At 47.0% G+C, this 15,895-nt stretch overlaps 1 protein-coding gene across 4 annotated transcripts; it reads right to left on the minus strand.

Moving 5' to 3' along the window:
- Positions 1–1,186: 1,186 nt before the first annotated feature.
- LOC142295778 (uncharacterized) lies at positions 1,187–14,690 on the minus strand. Of its 4 annotated transcripts, none has more exons than XM_075338865.1 (8): positions 14,574–14,690; positions 8,799–9,046; positions 8,145–8,325; positions 6,560–6,666; positions 6,228–6,374; positions 3,676–3,756; positions 3,380–3,592; positions 1,187–1,367 (listed from the first exon to the last, which is right to left on the minus strand). In XM_075338865.1, the coding sequence occupies exons 2-8, from the start codon at positions 9,024–9,026 to the stop codon at positions 1,248–1,250; spliced, it is 1,077 nt and encodes a 358-aa protein (XP_075194980.1). In that variant the 5' UTR covers positions 9,027–9,046; positions 14,574–14,690; the 3' UTR covers positions 1,187–1,247. The 4 variants fall into 4 exon arrangements, with proteins under 4 accessions (XP_075194980.1, XP_075194981.1, XP_075194982.1 ...); XM_075338866.1 differs by lacking the exon at positions 14,574–14,690 and adding an exon at positions 14,152–14,332; XM_075338867.1 differs by lacking the exon at positions 14,574–14,690 and adding an exon at positions 13,427–13,866.
- Between the last annotated feature and the right edge of the window lie 1,205 nt (positions 14,691–15,895).

Raw genomic sequence — 15,895 nt, forward strand, 5'->3', positions numbered from 1 at the left:
AAGCTGCATTTACGCTCCATACACATCCAAAGCTGCATTTATCTTCATTTATGCTCTATACACATCCAAAGCGGCATTTATACTCTATACACATCCAAAGCTGCATTTACGCTCTATCCACATCCAAAACTGCATTTATCTTCATTTATGTTCTATACACATCCAAAGCTGCATTTATATTCTACACGCATCCAAAGCTGCATTTATATTCTACACGCATCCAAAGCTGCATTTATGCGCTATACACATCCAAAGCTGCATTTCAGCTCTATACACATCAAAAGCTACAGTTATACTCTGGTCACATCCAAAGCTGCATTTATGCTATATACACATCTGAAGCTGCATTGTGCTATATACACATCTGAAGCTGCATTTATGCTCTGTACACAACCAAAGCTGCATTTATACTATATACACATCCAAAGCTGCATTTATTCTCCGGTCACATCTAAAGCTGCATTTATACTCTACAAGCATCAAAAGCTGCAATTATACTTCGGTCACATCCCAAGCTGCATTTATACTCTATACACATCCAAAGCTGCATTTATACTCTATACACATCCAAAGCTGCATTCATGCTCTATACACATACAAAGCTGAGTTTACGCTCTATACACATCAAAAGCTGAGTTGACGCTCTATACACATCGAAAACTGAGTTTACGCTCTATACACAATCAATGATGCAGTTACACTCTATACACATCCAAAGCTGCATTTACGCTCTATACACATCCAAAGCTACATTTACGCTCTATACACATCCAAAGCTACATTTACGCTCTATACACATCCAAAGCTGCATTTATACTCTATACACATCCAAAGCTGCATTTATGTTCTATACACATCCAAAGCTGCAGTTTTGCTCTATACACATCCATAGCTGCATTTATGCTCTATACACATCCAAAGCTGAGTTTACGCTCTATACACATCGAAAGCTGAGTTTACGCTCTATACACATCGAAAGCTGAGTTTACGCTCTATACACATCGAAAGCTGAACTTTATGCTGTATGCACATCCAAAGCTGCATTCAATTTCTGTTGCCCTCCCTGCACCTTCCTGCAAGGCTTTACTGATTTAGGGTCTGTACATCATCCTAATAGCAAGCAGTAGAGTTTTCACTGCAGCTTTGGCTGTGACTGGAGCAGAGGGCACAGAGGTGGACGGACACATTTCTAGGATTTGACATGTAGTTTATATCGGGATGGATACGGGGGGGGGGGGATCGGGACATTAGCACAGTTCTGCGATGTGAAGATTGCCGCCCACTCCGGCCACTGCCACCACCTGCCCACCGGGGGCAGCGTCCACCGTCTGCACGGCCTTGCTGCGCAGAGACACCTCTCCGAGAACCTGCAACAGATGAGAGATTGTATTGTTACCTATCAGTGACGCGTCACCGCTGCTGTTTATACTATTTTTTTACTATGATACGTGATACATGTAACAGTAAAGTGGAGGTGTTATCATGGATTATCCAGGAATGTGTGCGCTGGGTCTCCGCAGAGACCGCACGTCTCCGGCACGCGGCACATACTGCACTCATACCGTGCTCCGTCTGCAGGCGAGGAAAGCCGCACATTGAGCCCAGATTATAGGCACTCATGGCAACCAGAAGAACAATGCGAGTGCAGGACGCTTCACCTGCTGACGATCTCCTCTTACATCTATGCTCTGCACACAGCAAGAGCTGCAATCCTGAGGATCTATCAGGGCGGATCTGATTGTGAGCACATCCTGAGCACAGCTTTTTTTTTAATTATTTAAATACATAATTTAAAAATCGGCGTGGTGTCCACCCCAATTTTGATAAAACTGAGAGCTGGTATTTTCCGGCTGGGGATGCCCATGATTATTGGGCCCCCTCCAGCCTAAAAATAGCAGCTGGCAGCCACCCAGAATTGTTGCATCCATTAGATATAACAACCCTAGCACTTTACTCAGCTTATCCCGATTGCCCTGGGGCGGTGGCAATCAGGGTAATATCAGGGGTTAATGACATCTCATAGCTGTCACGAAGCCCTAGATTAGTAATGGAAGGCGTCTGAGACACCCCTATCAGTAATCTGTAAGTGAACAGAAATAAACAGAAACACTAAAAAATCCTTTATTTGAAGTAAAATAAAAAAAAATACCCACTTTCACCCCTTTATTAACCCCAAACACCCAGTTCCGATGTACACCACACAAGGTCCCATGACGATTCCGGCTCTGCTACATACTGAAGTCACAGAGAGTGGGTGCAGAACATGACCGCACGCTGTGGCTCCAGGCAGAGACTGACTGAGCTGCAGCAATGAGTGGTGACGTCACTCAGTTTATCTGCAGTCACAGCTGGAGGTTCCCACAATACTCCACCTGTGACCGCAGATAAACTGACCTCAGGCGACCTCAGTGACCTCACCTCACTTCAGTATGTATGGAGTGGAGCAGAAATTGTTGTGGGACCTCGTGTGGATTACGTCAGAACTGGGCGTTTGGGGTTAATAAAGGAGTGAAAAAGGTTGTTTTGGGGGGATTTTACTTAAAGGATTTTTTTGATGTTTGTGTTGTAATGGGGGGGTTCTCATAGACACTTCCCATTACTAATCTAGGGCTTAGTGACAGCTATGAGCTGTCATTAACCCCTGATATTACCCTCATTGCCACCTCACCAGGGCAAGAGCCGGATAAAGAGCCAGGATTGTCGCATCTAATGGATGCAATAATTCTGGGCGGCTGCAGGCTGTTATTTTTAGGCTGGGGGAGGCCAATAACTATGGACCTCCCCAGCCTGAGAATGCCAGCCCCCAGCTGTTGGTTTTATCATGGCTGAGTATCGAAATTGGGGGGGACTTCACACCGTTTTTTTTAATTATTTATTTAAATATACTTTTTTGGTAACTATAACCCCCCTGACCTTCTACCTCCATTTTATTCGGGTCCCCATAGACTTTTATATGGGGATTGGCATCTGGGTAGGTATCCAGGATTAACTCCAGGGTTTGTTTTAAAAATCTGGTTGGGCCCACCGCGCCCGGATATCTGCGGGTTCACCCTAGTTCTGAGTACCGAGCCCCCGAGCATGGTAGTGCCCGCACAGTCATGCTGTATGGGAGGCAGTGATGGTGTAGCAGACGGAACCTGTTCTCCTAGTATAACCGCCTAGAAGCTAGGGTCACTATTGAGCCCAGCATCTGAGGGGTTAAATGACTGTCATCAGAGTTATCTCCCTGCATAGTGTGTATGGTAAAGCACTGCGTCTGTGCAGACACTGAACCTGCAAGAGGTGCTGGGAAATGTTACTGCCTGGGCGTTGTGTGCCCTAATGACTGACACCAGGGGGCGCAGCACGGAGCAGCCGTCCCCCTGACATCTCTTCTCACCTCTTGTGTCTTGATGTTGATGGCGCGGGCGCTGCATGTGCCGCTGCCTCCGGCCAGGACCACGTGATCAGTGCAGAACCGAGCCGCGTACAGGTACTCCCCCTGCAGCGCGGGGGCTGGAAACACGAGGTCCTGGACCAGGCTGGACGAGCGCAGGTCCCAGAGCTGCAGAGCGTTCCTCGCCACCCATGAGCCGCTCAGGATTTGGTCGTTCTGGGCAAAACAAACACAGAATTGCGATTGCAGCTCTGAAGGTGACCGGATTAGAAGCCGTGTGCCTTATGAGCAGCACTCACCCGAATATCGATCCCGGGGCCGCAGATGTGAGGACCGATGATCACCCTCCGCGCTTCCTTTGCCATCCGCTTGTCCCAGACCTCAAATAGCAAAAAAATCTGAATAAATCCCAAAATTAAAACATTACACAACCTGATAACAGATAACAGAGGCTGTGACACTTCTTAGAGCTGAGCCAAGAGTCTTTCACTTTTTGTTTAAAGGATTTTCATCCATTCTTCTTTGGAGATGTCTTCCAGTTCTGTGAGATTCCTGGCTCATCTTGCATGCTCTGCTCTTCCTTGGAGACATGTTCCAGTTCTGTGAGATTCCTGGCTCTTCTTGCATGCTCTGCTCTTCCTTGGAGACGTCTTCCAGTTCTGTGAGATTCCTGGCTCTTCTTGCATGCTCTGCTCTTCCTTGGAGACATGTTCCAGTTCTGTGAGATTCCTGGCTCTTCTTGCATGCTCTGCTCTTCCTTGGAGATGTCTTCCAGTTCTGTGAGATTCCTGGCTCGTCTTGCATGCACTGCTCTTCCTTGGAGACGTCTTCCAGTTCTGTGAGATTCCTGGCTCGTCTTGCATGCTCTGCTCTTCCTTGGAGACATGTTCCAGTTCTGTGAGATTCCTGGCTTGTCTTGCATGCACTGATCTTTCTTGGAGACATCTTCCAGTTCTGTGAGATTCTTGGCTTGTCTTGCATGCACTGCTCTTCCTTGGAGACATGTTCCAGTTCTGTGAGATTCCTGGCTTGTCTTGCATGCACTGCTCTTCCTTGGAGACATGTTCCAGTTCTGTGAGATTCCTGGCTTGTCTTGCATGCACTGCTCTTCCTTGGAGACATGTTCCAGTTCTGTGAGATTCCTGGCTCGTCTTCCATGCTTTGCTCTTCCTTGGAGACGTCTTCCAGTTCTGTGAGATTCCTGGCTCGTCTTGCATGCACTGCTCTTCCTTGGAGACATGTTCCAGTTCTGTGAGATTCTTGGCTTGTCTTGCATGTACTGCTCTTCCTTGGAGACATGTTCCAGTTCTGTGAGATTCCTGGCTCGTCTTGCATGCACTGCTCTTCCTTGGAGACGTCTTCCAGTTCTATGAGATTCTTGGCTCATCTTGCATGCACTGCTCTTCCTTAGAGACGTCTTCCAGTTCTGTGAGATTCCTGGCTCATCTTGCATGCACTGATCTTTCTTGGAGACATCTTCCAGTTCTGTGAGATTCTTGTCTTGTCTTGCATGCTTTGGTCTTCCTTGGAGATGTCTTCCAGTTCTGTGAGATTCCTGGCTCATCTTGCATGCTCTGCTCTTCCTTGGAGACGTCTTCCAGTTCTGTGAGATTCCTGGCTCGTCTTGCATGCACTGCTCTTCCTTGGAGACGTCCTCTAGTTCTGTGAGATTCCTGGCTTATCCTGCATGAACTGATCTTCCTTGGAGACGTCTTCCAGTTCTGTGAGATTCCTGGCTTGTCTTGCATGCTCTGCTCTTTTGAGGTGTAGCCACAGATTTTGGATGATGTTCAGATCAGGGGACTGTGAGGCCATTGTAAAACCTTCAGTTTGTGCCTTTTGAGGTCGTCTATTGTGGATTTTGACGTGTGTTTAGGATCATTATCCATTTGTAGAAGCCATCCTCTCTTCTCCTCTTCTTTTTTTCTCTCCTCTTTTCTCCCCTTCATCTTCCGCTTTTTTACAGATGGTGTTTTGTTTGCTTCAAGTGAAATGTTCCTTGTTCCATTGGCTGCAACACAACCTCAAAACATGATTGATCTTCCTCCATGCTTAATGGTTGGCGGGATGTCTTTTCCTGAAATTCTGTACCCTTTTTTCTCCACACATAGCTTTGATCATTGTGGTCAAAGAGTTCTATTTTAAACCCATCAGTCCACAGGACTTGTTTCCGCAATGCCTCAAACTTGTTTACATATTCTTTTGCAGACTTCTGATGCTAAATTTTATGGTGAGGACACAGGAGAGGTTTTCTTCTGATGACTTTTCCATGTAGGTCATATTTGAGCAGGTGTCTCTGAACAGTAGAACAATCTACCACAACTCCAGAGTCTGCTAAATCTTCCTGAAGGTCTTTTGCAGTCATGCAGGGGCTCTGATTTGCCTCTAGCAATCCTATTAGCAGATCTCACAGAAATTTTGCTGGATTTCCAGACCTTATCTTGACCTCCACTGTTCCTGGTAACGGCCATTTCTTAATTACATTTTGACCTGAGGAAAGCTATATTCTTATAGCCTTCTCCGCATTTTCAGAGTGCTAGGCAGCTGCTTAGAAGAACCCATGGCTGCTGTTTTTTGGCACAAGGTTAGAGGAGGCTGAGTTTTTATAAAGCTGTGAAATTTACATCACCTGGTGATAGTGAACAAGCCGTAACCCTAACAGGATAATTAAGGTTTGAAACCCTTGTCAAAATCTCCAAGGTCTCACATCATTCCCTTTAAGACGACCATAGCTCGACATTTAGGAGAAGACCACATTGACCTGTTCTGGAACTGACGGCAGGAAAGGGTGAATGGTCATCTGACCTTACTGTATATACTCTATATATACCGTGATCCCCTGGACACAGACCTTTATGGAATCATCCCAGCCGCCCGTCACAAAGATATGGTGTTCAGAGGGGTGAAACCTGAGAGCGAAGATCCTGCGCGTGTGGCCGCTGGTCAGCGTCAGGTCATCATCTATCAGGAAGTCCGGGGCCATCAGAACGTTCAGGATCTGGAGAACAAAACACAGATTACAACTACCATCACACGAATAAAGGGGATTTCTGAATGTCATATCTGTCCATCAATACAATATCAATCTGCTACACATAACACTGGGGGTCTGTCCAGAAAAGCTGGGTGAGGACCCCCAGATGAGCAGAAATGAAGGCACCTATATACGTGGAGATATGTTACCTCATTGGTCTGACTGTCATATATCCGGATGTTTCTATCCCTCCCGGCTGTGGCAAACACGCTGCCATCTGTGCTGAAATCCAGGGCGTGAATTTCATTTTCTTGCTCTAAAAAACACACACAGACAGAAAGAAAAATAAATAAATAATTAAAAAATATTATTATTATTAATATTAATAATAAAATAATACTAATAATAATAATAATAATAATTAAGACAAAACATAAAAAATAAATAACAATAATAGTAATTAAAAAATAATAATAATAATCATACTAATAATAATAAATTAATGCAAAAAAATATAATAATAATACCATTAATAAATCATGAAAAAAATAAATAAATAAAGAATGTAAAAATAAAATTAATTAAACAATATAATAATAATAATAATAATAGTAATAATGATGATGAAATATAATAATAATAATAATAATAATAATAATAATAATAATAATAATAATAAATTATAATAATAATAATACCACTAATAAAAATGAACAAAAATAATAGTGGTATTATTATTATAATTTATTATTATTATTATTATTATTTAGTTTCATCATCATCATCATCAGCAGCAGCATTATTATTATTATATTGTTTAATTAATTTTATTTTTGCATTCTTTATTTATTTAATTATTTTCATATTTTATTAATGGTATTATTATTATATTTTTTGCATTAATTTATTATTATTATTATTATTAATAATATTATTTTGTTTAATTACTATTTATTTTTTATGTTTTGCCTTAATTAGTATTATTATTATGATTATTTTTATTAACAATTTGTATTATTATTATTAATATTAATAATAATAATAATAATATATAATTATAATACCACTAATAAACATGAACAAAAATAATAAATCTATAAATAATGCATAAATATTATAATAATAATAAAACAATATAATAATTAAAGCAATGTAATATAATACAATTAATAAACAATGAACAAAAGAATAATTAAAAAATGTAAAAAATAATTCCAAAAAATACAATAATAATACAAATAATAAAAACTAGCAAAAATAATAATGAAATAAATAAATAATACCAAAAATTAATAATAAATGCAAAAATAATACTAATAGCACTAATGAGCTACTAATAATGATGATAATAATAATGTCAAAAACATAAATGAATAATTAAAAAATAAATAAATAATAGAATGAAAAAATAAATTTGTAAAATAATGAAAAAAAAAAATAGTGAAAATAGTAATTAGAAATATAAAATAATGAGGATAAATAAAATAAAAAATATAATGCAAAAATAAAATAATGGAAGAAAAAACATCCATGAAAAGGAAATAAAATATTGACTAAATAATAAATGAAATAAATAAAATAATGGGAAAAAAATATATATAACAATAAATAAATATAAAAATAATGAAAATAAAATACTAACTAAACTATAAAACACCTCTATTATTCCGATGAGGAGCGGCCATTTTAAATCTATTTGAGGCGGCGTCACTGACCTCCATGTGCCGCACTAGTTCCTTCCGTCAGCCCCCCCAATCATTACCCTATATATAGCGGTAGCGGCGGATCCGTCACCTGTTAGGGATAATACGTTCAGCTCGGACTTGATGTCGTAGAAGGAGATCAGGCCGTCGGCGCTGGCGCCCACCAGGATGTTGCTGTTTTTGGGGTGATAGCTCAGGGAGGTGACCGCTTGTCTCGTGCGATGTCCGGGGAACAGAGTCCCACCGAGGCCGCCGACGTCCACAGTCACAATCTGAAAAAAAGTCAAGATCTTCTTACACGGCGGCTCCAATGTCCCATAGAAAACCGCCATATTGCACTGAGAAATTAGCGCAGGGTGACAGGACCTCGGTGCTGGGCGCCATTATGGGGGTGTTTCAATGTATCGGTGCAGAAAGTGCAAACGGAGAGGAATCCAGATGCTGATGTGCTTGGCTCACAGAGGATTGTCTGCACTGATACTTTGTGACCAGGGGCCTCTTACGCCTGTGTCCACCAGTGAACAAGACCATCACCTGTGTGAACGAGGTGGGGTCACTCAAAATCTGACCCCCTTCCTTGCCTCTGCGGACAATCTTTGCTGAGTAGCCCCACTAGTTTCCATTGTAACCCCCAAAGGGAGGGAGCCACGGACATCAGAACGGACCCCCGCCCTAGAGGGCACTAAGTGCTAATGTCGGAGGCTGATGCCGGCTGGACTGAGCCCCCTTCATCCGAATGACCCACCTGGATTGCACCATTCCCAAACCCGACGGCGAGCTGTTTGGCGCTGGGTGAGAATCGGAGGCTGAAGATACCATGGGAATCCTTGCTCAGTGGGATACGACGCCGGACAAACAGCTCGGCGCACCGCTCGCCCTCGTCATCCTCCTCCGAGCCGTCGTCCACGCTCTCCCCAGAGCTCTCTAACTCCTTGGATCTCAGGATGGCTTCCTCCAAGCGTCGGCGAGACATGGCGCCCGGTTGGTGTCACCCTGTAGAACAAGAAAACTTCCATTCATCCACCACCGTCACCTGGTCACACAAGTCTCCCCCTGCTTCCCTCTGTCAGTTCTCCCTGGCGGCCAATCAACTGCCTCCTTGGCACAAAACCTTTTTTATAGGTGCATGATTGGCTGCGGCGGCTTACGTGGGGCACTGCGGCGCTTAGTGCGGTATCCAGTCTACAAATAATCAACTATCCGCTTGATCAGTGCGGAACCTCCAACTATTGCCAAAAAAAGTAGCAACTACATTCTCTCCTGGCGGTAACAAAGTGGTCGTCAGGAGCTGTAGATGCCGCAGTGGTTCACGTCATCCATGGGAGTGATGAGGATAGCGCAGCGTCTGGCTGCCTTCATCACTGCCATAGAGGAGGGAGCACAGGTCACAGGCCGCGCCAATCTCCTTCCCCAATCTCTCTGCTTTAGGGATGGCTCGCGGGAAACAATCTGGCACAAATGATGGGAGTCAGTACACCAGTGTAAGCCCCTCGCAGATTACAAATGGTTCTCATTGGGGGTCACATGCTCCTCTAATCTCTCCTCTTCTATTTCCTTATCTCTCCTCTTCTTCTATCCCCTACTCCTCTAATCTCTCCTCTTCTTCTATCCCCTACTCCTCTAATCTCTCCTCTTCTTCAATACCCTACCCCTCTAATCTCTGGTCTTCTTCCATCCCCTACTCCTCTAATCCCACCTCTTCTTCTATCCCCTACTCCTCTAATCTCTCCTCTTCTTCAATACCCTACTTCTCTGATTTTTCCTCTTCTTTGATCTCCTACTCCTCTAATCTCTCCTCTTCTTTGATCTCCTACTTCTGTAATCTTCCTCTTCTTCAGTACCCTACCCCTCTAATCTCTCCTCTTCTTCAATCTCCTACCCCTCTAATCTCTCCTCTTCTTCAGTACCCTACCCCTCTAATCTCTCCTCTTCTTCAGTACCCTACCCCTCTAATCTCTCCTCTTCTTCAGTACCCTACCCCTCTAATCTCTCCTCTTCTTTGATCCACTACTTCTCTAATCTCTCCTCTTCTTCAGTACCCTACCCCTCTAATCTCTCCTCTTCTTTGATCCACTACTTCTCTAATCTCTCCTTTTTTTCAATACCCTACTCCTCTAATCTCTCCTCTTCTTCAATCTCCTACTCCTCTAATCTCTCCTCTTCTTTGATCTCCTACTTCTGTAATCTTCCTCTTCTTCAGTACCCTACCCCTCTAATCTCTCCTCTTCTTTGATCCACTACTTCTCTAATCTCTCCTTCTTTTCAATACCCTACTCCTCTAATCTCTCCTCTTCTTCAATCTCCTACTCCTCTAATCTCTCCTCTTCTTCAATACCCTACCCCTCTAATCTCTCCTCTTCTTTGATCCACTACTTCTCTAATCTCTCCTCTTCTTCAGTACCCTACCCCTCTAATCTCTCCTCTTCTTTGATCCACTACTTCTCTAATCTCTCCTCTTCTTCTTCTTTGATCTCCTACTTCTCTAATCTCTCTTCTTCTTTGATGCCCTACTTTTCTAATCTTTCCTTTTCTTTGATCTCCTCCTTCTCTAATCTCTTCTCTCCTTAGATCTCCTACCTCTCTAATCTTGCCTACTTCTTTGACCTCCCTTCTCTAATCTCTCCTCTTCTTCAATCTCCTACTCCTGTGATATATCTTCACATGTTCTCTCTGATGTCTTTTCTCCTCCGGTCTCTGTGTCCTCTGATCTTTGCTCCTGATCTCATTTGATCTATCTTCTTTCTCATATGCTTCTCTTCTTCTCTGATCTCTCTGATCCCCACAACTCTCTTTTCCGAATCTTCTTCTCTGATTGCTCCTCGGATTTCTCTGGGCTTTTGGTCTCTGATCTCTCTTCTCCTCTAGTGTGTCTTGTCTCTTATGTCTCTTATGTCTCATCTGATCTGCTCTGAACGCTCTGCTCACCACATCTCACTGATGTCTGATTCCCCCCCATATCTCTCCTCTCTGATTCCTCTTCTCCTAAGATCTTTTATGTCTTCTCTTTTCTGATTTTCTGCATCTCTGATCATCCTCTGATTTCTCTACACTTCTGATCTCTTCTCTGTTCTCTGCTCGCCATATCTCTTTTTCCCACTCTTGTTTGCTCTGACCTTTCTTCTCTGATCTATCGGGTCCCCACATTTCTGATTCCTCTTCTCCTGTCATTTCTCCTCTGATTTCTCTACAGTTCTGATCTCTTCTCTGATCTCTCGGATTATTCTTTTCTTATGTCTCCTCTGATTTCTTTACACTTCTGATCTCTTCTCTGATCTCTCCACTCGCCACATCTCTTTTTCCCACTGATGCTTTCTTCTCTGATACAAGTAAAATATATCTTTGTACCGTGTTAGCCAGTAGAGATAAAAAAAATTGTTTAAAAGAACTGAGAGTCCTCAGTGGTTGATACCTTTTAATGGCTAACTGAAAAGATGGTAATAATTGCAAGCTTTCGAGACTACTCAGGTCTCTTCATCAGGCATGGAAATGGTAACCATGAAAAGACCTGAGTAGTCTGGAAAGCTTGCAATTATTTCCATCTTTTCAGTTACCATTAAAAGGTATCAACCACTGAGGACTCTCAGTTCTTTTAAACATTCTTCTCCACCCTTGTGACCTCTCTGATTCCTCTTCTCCTCTGATCTCTCTACTCTTCTGTTCTCCTCTCTGATCTGTCTGCTGCCCACATCTCTGACCTCCTGTCTCTGACCTCTCTGCCCTCCTGTCTCTGACCTCTCTGATTCCTCTTCTCCTCTGATCTTTCTACTCTTCTGGTCTCCTCTCTGATCTGTCTGCTGCCCTCACCTCTGACTTCCGGTCTCTGTCCTCCTGTCTCTGACCTCTTTGCCCCTATGACCTCCGGTCTCTGACCTCTCTGCCCTCCTGTCTCTGACCTCTCTGCCCTCCTGTCTCTGACCTCTCTGATTCCTCTTCTCCTCTGATCTTTCTACTCTTCTGGTCTCCTCTCTGATCTGTCTGCTGCCCTCACCTCTGACCTCTGGTCTCTGCCCTCCTGTCTCTGACCTCTCTGATTCCTCTTCTCCTCTGATCTTTCTACTCTTCAGGTCTCCTCTCTGATCTGTCTGCTGCCCTCATCTCTGACCTCTGGTCTCTGCCCTCCTGTCTCTGACCTCTCTGCCCTCCTGTCTCTGACCTCTCTGATTCCTCTTCTCCTCTGATCTCTCCACACTTCCGATCTCTTCTCTGACCTCTCTGATTCCTCTTCTCCTCTGATCTCTCTACTCTTCTGTTCTCCTCTCTGATCTGTCTGCTGCCCACATCTCTGACCTCCTGTCTCTGACCTCTCTGCCCTCCTGTCTCTGACCTCTCTGATTCCTCTTCTCCTCTGATCTTTCTACTCTTCTGGTCTCCTCTCTGATCTGTCTGCTGCCCACATCTCTGACCTCCTGCCTCTGACCTCTCTGCCCTCCTGTCTCTGACCTCTCTGATTCCTCTTCTCCTCTGATCTTTCTACTCTTCTGGTCTCCTCTCTGATCTGTCTGCTGCCCTCACCTCTGACTTCCGGTCTCTGTCCTCCTGTCTCTGACCTCTTTGCCCCTATGACCTCCGGTCTCTGACCTCTCTGCCCTCCTGTCTCTGACCTCTCTGCCCTCCTGTCTCTGACCTCTCTGATTCCTCTTCTCCTCTGATCTTTCTACTCTTCTGGTCTCCTCTCTGATCTGTCTGCTGCCCTCACCTCTGACCTCTGGTCTCTGCCCTCCTGTCTCTGACCTCTCTGATTCCTCTTCTCCTCTGATCTTTCTACTCTTCAGGTCTCCTCTCTGATCTGTCTGCTGTCCTCACCTCTGACTTCCGGTCTCTGTCCTCCTGTCTCTGACCTCTTTGCCCCTCTGACGTCTCTGTCCTCCTGTCTCTGACCTCTCTGCCCTCCTGTCTCTGACCTCTCTGATTCCTCTTCTCTGATCTTTCTACTCTTCAGGTCTCCTCTCTGATCTGTCTGCTGCCCTCACCTCTGACTTCCGGTCTCTGTCCTCCTGTCTCTGACCTCTTTGCCCCTCTGACCTCTCTGTCCTCCTGTCTCTGACCTCTCTGCCCTCCTGTCTCTGAACTCTCTGCCCTCCTGTCTCTGACCTCTCTGATTCCTCTTCTCCTCTGATCTTTCTACTCTTCTGGTCTCCTCTCTGATCTGTCTGCTGTCCTCACCTCTGACTTCCGGTCTCTGCCCCCCTGACCTCCGGTCTCTGTCCTCCTGTCTCTGACCTCTTTGCCCCCCTGACCTCCGGTCTCTGCCCCCTGACCTCCGGTCTCTGACCTCTTTGCCCCCCTGACCTCCGGTCTCTGCCCCCTGACCTCCTGTCTCTGACCTCTTTGCCCCCCTGACCTCCGGTCTCTGACCTCTCTGCCCCCCCTGACCTCTTGGTACCTCTCCGGCAGGTGCCTCAGGTGTTCGGGCGTCTCATCCTGCGCCTGTCAGGCTCTGGGGTGAGTGATGTAGGTGCAGGGCAGAGCAGTTTCAGGATGGAGGGAGGGAGGGCTCAGCAGGGATCTTGTGATTCTTCATCTCCTGGGCGACGCTTCACCACAGACAAAGAGACAACAAACAATGGACTCTGTGTCTCCGCCGCCCCGGTGTCAGGGCTGCACAGGACATCACCGGAGGCCCCGGATGGCAGCCGCTCTGTCAGCACCGCTCATACTGGCGGCCATATATCTGGTCAGAGCTGTTCGCATTGCAGACTTGATATGACTCCAGCGCAGGGGGACTACAAGTGACAGAATCCCCCATCTATAAAAACTATTGTGGACAATCAGATTGCAGCCCTTCCAGCGCAAGTCACCAAACTGGTTGCTACGGGCAATACTGAGACCCTTAGAGTGTAAGTGCAGCCCATAATCATAAAACCTCTCGCTTTCTCTGATTCGCTGAAAACACTTCTCAATCAACATAATACACACGGGGAAGGGGCACTGACATTTTATACAATAAATGGTTCTCTATTAACAGCAGATTTGGGGACAGGAAGTTATTATTTCCCCCCCAAAAATAAAAATCAGAATACAGAAGACAATTCCTTTAAGACCACGTGACCCAAAATGGCGCATCCCTCCCGACGTCACAGGCAGCCCGCCCCTCCTACCTGCCTTAGCCACGCCTCCTCACTGGGTTTAGCCTAATGTTCTCTTGATACGCCCCTAACAAAATGATTGGTGGAAGAGCACACAGACTCCGCCCCCCCAGTGGTTGATTGGAAGGAGAGCGCAGGCACGCCCTCGTCGTGTGTTATTTGCGGTTGGTCAGAGCGTGCAGTGGGCGGGGCAGCGGCTGTCACCATGGTGAGTGAAGGCGGCAGTAGGCGCTGGGCGGGCAGTAAGGCGGCGGCGTGAGGTGACAGAGGCGTGAGGTGACAGAGGCGTGAGGTGACAGAGGCGTGAGGTGACAGAGGCGTGAGGTGACAGAGGCGTGAGGTGACAGAGGCGTGAGGTGACAGAGGCGTGAGGTGACAGAGGCGTGAGGTGACAGAGGCGTGTGCTCGGCTCTCGTTACCGGGGCTCTCCTCACCTCGCGGGGTGGAGGATGTCCGTGCACCGGGTCTGACGGCTCCGCTTTATGTTTCACTTTTTTGTTGTTGTTCCTTGAAGTCCATTATCGGCAATAATAACCGCAGAGACTTCTGGGAAAGCTGCGTGACCGGCAACATGGCCGCCAACACCGTGCACTGTTGTCAGGGGCAACCCTCGTGGGAGCAGTGATGGCGGCCATGTCTATTATCACCCAGCTTTCCCAGACTCCGGAATGGTAATGCAGTCACTAATAATGCCGGGGACTGGAAGCCGAGAGAGGGCGGAGACCCGCGACATCCGACACTGGCATTTATGGGGTGACCGGCAGCGTCCTGTATGGGGGGGGCGGTGGTTAGTGTCCTGTATGGGGGGGGCGGTGGTTAGTGTCCTGTATGGGGGGGGCGGTGGTTAGTGTCCTGTATGGGGGGGGCGGTGGTTAGTGTCCTGTATGGGGGGGGGGTGACCGGCAGTGTCCTGTATGGGGAGTGACCGGCAGTGTCCTGTATGGGGGGGTGACCGGCAGCGTCCTGTATGGGGGGTGACCGGCAGTGTCCTGTATGGGGGGTGACCGGCAGTGTCCTGTATGGGGGGTGACCGGCAGTGTCCTGTATGGGGGGGTGACCGGCAGCGTCCTGTATGGGGGGGGTGACCGGCAGCGTCCTGTATGGGGGGGGTGACCGGCAGTGTCCTGTATGGGGGGGGTGACCGGCAGTGTCCTGTATGGGGGGGGTGACCGGCAGTGTCCTGTATGGGGGGGGGTGACCGGCAGCGTCCTGTATGGGGGGGGGTGACCGGCAGCGTCCTGTATGGGGGGGGTGACCGGCAGTGTCCTGTATGGGGGGGGTGACCGGCAGCGTCCTGTATGGGGGGGGTGACCGGCAGTGTCCTGTATGGGGGGGGGTGACCGGCAGCGTCCTGTATGGGGGGTGACCGGCAGCGTCCTGTATGGGGGGTGACCGGCAGTGTCCTGTATGGGGGGGGTGACCGGCAGCGTCCTGTATGGGGGGGGTGACCGGCAGCGTCCTGTATGGGGGGTGACCGGCAGTGTCCTGTATGGGGGGGGGTGACCGGCAGCGTCCTGTATGGGGGGTGACCGGCAGTGTCCTGTATGGGGGGGGTGACCGGCAGTGTCCTGTATGGGGGGTGACCGGCAGTGTCCTGTATGGGGGGTGACCGGCAGCGTCCTGTATGGGGGGGTGACCGGCAGCGTCCTGTATGGGGGGGTGACCGGCAGCGTCCTGTATGGGGGGGTGACCGGCAGCGTCCTGTATGGGGGGGGGTGACCGGCAGCGTCCTGTATGGGGGGGGGTGACCGGCAGC

The sequence above is a fragment of the Anomaloglossus baeobatrachus genome, chromosome 3 (genome assembly GCF_048569485.1).
Source record: "Anomaloglossus baeobatrachus isolate aAnoBae1 chromosome 3, aAnoBae1.hap1, whole genome shotgun sequence".
Classification (NCBI taxonomy): domain Eukaryota; kingdom Metazoa; phylum Chordata; class Amphibia; order Anura; family Aromobatidae; genus Anomaloglossus; species Anomaloglossus baeobatrachus.